This window comes from Aegilops tauschii, chromosome 4, assembly GCF_002575655.3.
Source record: "Aegilops tauschii subsp. strangulata cultivar AL8/78 chromosome 4, Aet v6.0, whole genome shotgun sequence".
In the NCBI taxonomy this organism is placed as follows: domain Eukaryota; kingdom Viridiplantae; phylum Streptophyta; class Magnoliopsida; order Poales; family Poaceae; genus Aegilops; species Aegilops tauschii.
In genome coordinates this window covers 267,578,941-267,586,368 of record NC_053038.3, presented here as the reverse complement: position 1 = coordinate 267,586,368, position 7,428 = coordinate 267,578,941, and the positions used below count along the sequence as shown (strand labels likewise).

General features: G+C 43.2%; 1 protein-coding gene across 1 annotated transcript; it reads right to left on the bottom strand.

Moving 5' to 3' along the window:
• Positions 1 to 687: 687 nt before the first annotated feature.
• On the bottom strand, positions 688 to 1,813 carry LOC141021814 (uncharacterized). The gene is made up of 2 exons (XM_073497663.1): positions 1,743 to 1,813; positions 688 to 1,114 (listed from the first exon to the last, which is right to left on the bottom strand). The coding sequence occupies exons 1-2, from the start codon at positions 1,811 to 1,813 to the stop codon at positions 688 to 690; spliced, it is 498 nt and encodes a 165-aa protein (XP_073353764.1).
• Between the last annotated feature and the right edge of the window lie 5,615 nt (positions 1,814 to 7,428).

The following is a 7,428-nucleotide window of genomic DNA, read 5'->3' as shown; positions in this document are numbered from 1 at the left end:
GTACTTGCGTGTAGACTAAGTTGTACTGATAGTCCATTCATAGTAGCACTTATGTTCTTAGTCTGACATTTTTTTGGGGGCGGGGGGATTACGGACTGATGCTTCTTTGTACTTTTTATTGTAGTAAGTATGTACTGTCCGATCAAGTGTACTAGTACTGTCATTCTTAATCTGCAAGTGACCAACATAACTGTGTGCTGATGCTTCTTAACTTTTTCTATTTGTAGTACTTGTTAATTTTCTAGCAGCTACATATCAATGAGAACAGTACATGAAGTACTAAGAATTTCTTCTTCAACTTTTGAAGCGTTGTTAAGCAACTCAAATTGTGCCGATTGTTTTCAACGTTATGTTTTCTATACAATACTGAATCGAAACTACACATGGAACAACGTTGTGTGATTAGTTGCTTCATAACTAGTACTTTAGAGCAGCCACAAAGTTCCATTCAGAAGCTACTTTGAATTTGAAATGATGGATTAACAAAATACAAAGCTACCAAACTTATATAATGAGATAGCAAAACAATGTACTTGATGACATAAGTAAACATGTTCAACCATGACAAGCACGACATAATCATACTAGTTCAACCCAACAAGAGCAAACTACTAATTTGAAACAACAAGATAAAAGGCAAGCACAAGCGGAAGGAAAACGAAGGAAGGCTTTGATGTATCTTCATCCCTAAAAGGTGCGAAAGGGGTGGTCGTAGTAGTGGTCAGCCTCCCGTGCTTCTGAAATTTCCCAACCATTTGTGATGTTGTCGATCATGTTCCATGACTTGTACGTGGCGTACGCATCTACTCCTGCGTACTCGATGAGGTTGTCTGGCAACGGGCTGATCGCCCACAGTTTGTGGTCTTCCCGCGTGTCAATGTTCTTGTTCATGCCTTTGTAGAATAGGTGGATGACGCTGCCTGCAACATCAGTCAAGGAGTCGTACTCTTTTCTGGTGTATGGAACTCTCCAGATGCACTGAATGTCGATGTACTTGTTGGGGTTGATCGTCGGAAGGCCAGACATCTTCATCTTCTCTTTGTCGCTTTCAATGCTGAAACCGGCAAATGTGAACAACCTCTCTTGCGTCAGCATCTCGTTGAGGCGCTTGGGCCTGCAAGGGGAGAGACATTTTGAAGATTAGCATTACTTTGATGTTTGAATTCTTCAATTTTGTTTTGTTTTACAAGTGATGAATCCATGAAGTAGATGCTTATATAGCATAATTAATCGATGAATGTACTTCAAACATTAGTAAACAAAGTTCTGAAATTAAATTCAAGTACATCATAGTTTGAGCCAATGTTGTATGTGCTGCTTTAGTACTAGTTTATTTACTTTTGTTGAATAGGACAACACATACCAGTGCTTTAGCAAGTTCTTAGTTTTTTTTCTTATGAAAATAACATTAGACCAAATTTAGAAACTACTTCACTACATCAAGTTCAGAAACATCTTTTTAATAAATTGAGTACAGAAACTACACTATCGGATCAAGATCAGATACTACACTAGTACATCAACTTCAGAAATTAATCTTCTGCAAGATTTTTCAAATAGTAATCCAGTGCATCAGGTTCAAAAATACATTTATAGTGTATCTACTTGAGAAAATGCAGTAGGGCATCCACTTTCAAAACCACACTAGTACATCTAGTTGGGAAACAAGTTTGATGAACTTTTCAGGATAGGTACTAATTAAACAGATGAACCAAACAGGGCAAATGAGTAGGATGGGTCACCATTTCGTGGCCGCTGCGATGTGGTACACCAGGCAGAGTTCCTCCACGCACAACTGCAGGACTACTGCCATCTGGGGAGGTTCGTCTTCCCTGGTGTAGTGCACACCAAGGCCGACGATCACTACTAGGAAAAGGGCTATAGCTAATATGGACATTAATGGCGCACCATATGTAGGTACGCCATTAGTGTCCATATCACTAATGGCGCACCACACCCACGGTGTGCCACTACTAACAATTTTTTTTCCAAAACTAGTAATGGCGCACCAGGGCATAGTGCGCCATTACTAGTTTTAACTAGTAATGGCGCACCACACACTCTGTGCGCCACTACTAACAATTTTTTTTCTTTTTTTTCAAAACTAGTAATGGCGCACCATGGTATAGTGCGCCATTACTAGTTCAAACTAGTAATGGCGCACCACAACCACGATGCGCCACTACTAACAATTTTTTTTTTATTTTTTTGCAAAACTAGTAATGGCGCACCACGTAACAGGTGCGCCATTAGTAACCAGGGTTATTAGGTGGTGCGCCATTGGTAACCTGAGAGCAGCTGGATATTTTGGACAGCCACCTACCACACTCACTTTCCCCACTTCATTCTCTCCACCTCCTCCTCCAAGCTTGTCTCGGCTGCCTCCTCCTCCTCACCTCATTTGCACCATAGATTCACCCAAATTAAGTGGTTAAATTTCCTTTTTTGATAGGTAAGTAAGGGGAAAGCTTCTTTATGTTGTAGATCTACTTTTTTCTCCCTCCAACAACGTGCACATGCACTTTTTATGGCCTAGATCTACATATGTTTGTGGTGTTGCATATGTTTGTGTTTGCAGGTACCGGTATTTGAAATGAGATAGTTGCCAATATTTTGCCGGAATGTTGATTCATTTCCGTTTCGGTGAGAATTTGGCACTATGCATTCTTTTTGGTCCTATTTTTAGGCAAAGTCATGCCAAATTTTTTCTTGGTTCTAAAATATCGTTTTGCTCTACCCCGTAGGCGACCATGGTCTGCACGATGACCGAAGGCATCGTGAATAGGTTTTTGAGCTCTGCGAAGGCCGAGATGCTTCAAAAGAACGAGACGGAGATAAGATGTCCGTGTCGAAGATGCAAGCTGAAGAGCCTTATGGACCCGGATTCCGTACAGGTGCGGGACCACTTGCTCTTGCGTGGTTTCATGGATGGCTATCGGTGGCAAGGTGATGAAGATGATTATGAAGCCGTCCATGGGGGCCGGGCAAGAAATGAGGAAGGGCAGCAAGACAACCGCGGCGAGGGCGGGCGAGAAGACGAAGAATCTCCAGGACATGATCACGAACTAGATGTAGTACACAGTCATCATGTAGAAGATGCCGGACATGATGATGAGGAAGATGCCGGAGCAGATGAAGGGCATGATCATGAAGATGAATATGCCGGAGCAGATGACGATGGACCATCGATGGGCTGGGTGCAGGACCCTCATATTCAAGAGCTGCTTCTCAAGCAGATGGATAACGCAAGAGCTGCCGCCCGAGAGAAAGCCAAGCTGGATCAACTGGAGATAGACGCGGTTACTCCATTGTATGAAGGATGCAGGCCCGAGGATACCCGCCTGAAAGTAACGCTCATGGCTCTGGAGATGAAGGTAAAACACAAAATGACTGACGCATGCTTCGACGAGAACATGTCATTCTGGCACGAACGTCTTCCCAAGGGGAACAAGTGCCCGACCAGTTTCGAGGAGGCGAAGAAAATCGTGTGTCCTCTGGATTTACCGCACGTGAAATACCATGTGTGCATGAACAATTGCATCATTTATCGGGACGAGCACGCGGAGTCTACCATATGTCCGGTGTGCGGCGTCACTCGATACAAGAAGAGGAAGAAAGCTCCTCGAAAAGTGGTGTGGTACTTTCCGATCACTCCTCGTCTGCAGCGGTATTTCGCGGACCCTAAGCTAGCAAAGCTCCTGCATTGGCACGCGGATAGGGAGGAGAAGAAGCGAGAAGATGACGGAAATGATCCGGAGATAAATAAAAAAGACAAGATGCCGAGTCACCCTAAGGATGCGAGCCAGTGGCAAGCGTTGAACTTCGAACACCCAGAATTTGGGGACGATCCAAGGAACATCATGCTGGGCGCGAGAACCGATGGAGTCAATCCGTTTGGCAGCCAGAGAAGCACACATAGCACCTGGCCTGTGTTTGTGTGGATGTACAACCTTCCCCTGGTTGTGCATGAAGAGGAAGTACATTCACATGAGTATGCTAATTGAAAGGCCGAAACAACCAGGGAACGACATCAATCTGTATCTGGGGCTGCTGAAAGAGGAGCTAGACACGCTATGGAAAACGCCAGCCAATACGTGGGACGCCGCAGAGAAAGAATATTTCCCTATGAGAGCCGCACTACTCACGACGGTGCACGACTATCTCGGTTACGGATATGTCGCGGGGCAGGTGGTCCACGGATTTTCTAGATGCGTCAGGTGCATGGATGACACAACGTATCGCCAGCTAGATAGAGATCCCGGGTCTTCGAAAAGCGTGTTCATGGGACATCGAAGGTGGCTTCGCGATGATGACTCATGGAGAAAACGCAAGGATCTGTTCGATGGTGAAACCGAACCCCGAAGACGCCCGCGTACGAGGAGCGGCGAGGAAATAGACGAACTGTTGAAAAATTGGAAAGATTGCCCACTACCGGGAAAGAAGCGAAAGGCACCAGAGCCGCTGCTAAAGGTATGGAAAACGAGGTCTGTTTTCTGGGACTTGCCGTACTGGAAGATCCTCCGTGTGACTCACAGCCTTGATGTCATGCATATCACGAAGAACGTGTGCGAGAGTCTGCTTGGTACCCTGCTCAACATGCCAGAGAGGACCAAAGATGGGCCGAAAGCAAGGGCAGACTTGAAATCAATGGGCATCAGGGAGGAGCTTCACGCTAATGATGATGATGATGAGGCGAAGCAGGACACGGAAAGTCGTCGCAAAGGCAAAAAGGCCAAGAAGATCGGAAATGACTACCCTCCCGCGTGCTTCACTCTAAGTCAGGAGGAGATCGAGCAGTATTTCACCTGCCTCGTAGGAGTAAAACTTCCTTATGGTTACGCGGGGAAGATAAGCAGATACCTAGACTCAGCGAAGCAGAAGTTCAGCGGGATGAAGTCTCACGACTGTCACGTGCTGATGATGCAGATACTTCCAGTTGCAATCCGAGGGATCATGGACGTGCACGTCCGTGAAACGCTATTTGGCCTATGCAACTTTTTCGACGTCATCTGTCGGAAGTCGGTTGGCGTGAGGCAACTCAGAAGGCTACAGGAAGAGATCGTGGTGATACTATGCGACCTTGAGATGTACTTCCCGCCCGCATTCTTCGATGTTATGGTGCATCTGCTGGTCCATATCGTGGAGGATATCATCCAACTCGGGCCGACGTTCCTGCACAGCATGATGCCGTTCGAAAGGATGAATGGTGTCATCAAAGGATACGTTCGCAACATGTCACGTCCAAAGGGAAGCATAGCCAGGGGCTTTCTGACCGAAGAGTGCATATCCTACTGCACGAATTATCTAGGCATCGAGAACCCCGTTGGTCTGCCCGTCAACAGGCACCTCGGCAGACTTGCTGGATGGGGTCACCGCGATGGTCGCCGCGAAATGCATGTCAACTTCGAGGGTCTACTCGCCGACTTTGAAAGAGCAAACCTAGTCGCGCTACAACACATAGACGTGGTCGATCCTTGGGTGGTAGAGCACAAAACCTTTATTGAGAAGACGTGCAATGACCGAGGCCAACAGAGGACGGACGGAGATATAATCAAAGAGCACAACTCATGTTTCACGCGTTGGTTCAAGGAGAAGCTTCTGTCGTACCCTTTACATGAGGATTCTACCGCGGAAGAAAAACTCATATTCGCCTTGTCACAGGGTGCCGAGCACAACCTGATGACCTATGAGGCGTACGATATCAACGGTTGCATATTCTACACCAAGGACAAGGACATGAAGAGCGATGGTTATCAGAACTCCGGGGTAATGATGGAATCCTACACCGGTAAAGACAAGGACAGATACTACGGAAGGATCGAGCTGAGCTACGCTGGAGAGAAGGTCCCGATGTTCCGTGTCAGATGGGCTAGGAGCGTCCTAAAAGAAGACCGGTATTTCACCACCATGGTTATACCCGAAACCAAATCCAAGACCGCGGGCGCAAACGTCATCGCAAAAAATGAGCCATGGGTACTGGCTTCCCAAGTGGACCAATGCTTCTTCATTACCGACCCGTCAAAGCCCAGTCGTGTTGTCGTGAGGAGAGGCAAAAGGAAGATCATCGGAATGGATGGAGTCGCCAATGAGCAAGACTTCGACAAGTACGGCGACCCGAAGATGGAACATGACGACGACGATGAAGTGCCATAGACCACAAGAAGAAGCAGGACCACCCTACCTAAAGGACGTCCGTTCAACAGAAGAACTCCATTTGCGAAAAAGAAGGGCAAGAAGATTGTGAAAAGATAGCTAGCTAAGATCGATTGTATTTAAATTATAGTCTTCATTTCTCTATTGTATTTCGACATATTGAAATGATATTTCTTCTGTTCTAGTCCTCATGAATATTTATTTATGTTTATTCTGATATTTATGTTTATTTTGGTATATACCAATTTTTATTTATTGTTATTCTCGTATTGAATTTCTAACTCACAAAAAGTATTGAATTTGTTAATATTTTTTGAACTCATGAATATTTTAAATTTCATGCGCACGTTTTGAATTCATGAATATTTTTTCAAATTTGATGATATTTTTTCATATTCATAATTTTTTTACCAATTCACAAATGAATGCAATTAAAAATCCAAAAAAAGATATTTGATGATATTTTCAAATAACAAATTTGATGATATTTTCAAATAACAAATTTGATGATATTTTCTCATATTCATAAATATTTTCAAATAACAAATTTGATGATATTTTTTCACATTCATAAATGTTTTCAAATTTGATCGTCATTTTCTAAAAATTATTAGATGCAATAAAAAATCAAAAAAATGTTACTAATGGCGCACCAGGAGAAGGTGCGCCATTGCTAGCAAGGTACTTATGGCGCACCCCTAGCAGGTGCGCCATTGGTATACCAATTTTTATGATATTTTTTCAAATATTTTCAAATAACAAATTTGATGATATTTTCAAATACAAATTTGATGATATTTTTTCATATTCATAAATATTTTCAAATAACAAATTTGATGATATTTTTTCACATTCATAAATGTTTTCAAATTTGATCGTCATTTTCTAAAAAATTATTAGATGCAATAAAAAATCAAAAAAATGTTACTAATGGCGCACCAGGAGAAGGTGCGCCATTGCTAGCAAGGTACTTATGGCACACCCCTAGCAGGTGCGCCATTGGTATACCAATTTTTGTGATATTTTTTCAAATATTTTCAAATAACAAATTTGATGATATTTTTTCACATTCATAAATGTTTTCAAATTTGATCGTCATTTTTTAAAACATTATTAGATGCAACTAAAAATAAAAAAAGTTAGTAATGGCGCACCACGGGAAGGTGCGCCATTGCTAGCAAGGTACTTATGGCGCACCCCTAGCAGGTGCGCCATTGGTATACCAATTTTTATGATATTTTTTCAAATATTTTCAAATAACAAATTTGATGATAT

Bases quoted from the DNA above. Each gene is read 5' to 3' on its own strand.
- LOC141021814 (XM_073497663.1), bottom strand. From the start codon at position 1,813: ATGGCAGTAGTCCTGCAGTTGTGCGTGGAGGAACTCTGCCTGGTGTAC. The intron at 1,115-1,742 runs GTGACCCATCCT...CTCCCCTTGCAG, and splicing joins ATCGCAGCGGCCACGAAATG to GCCCAAGCGCCTCAACGAGA.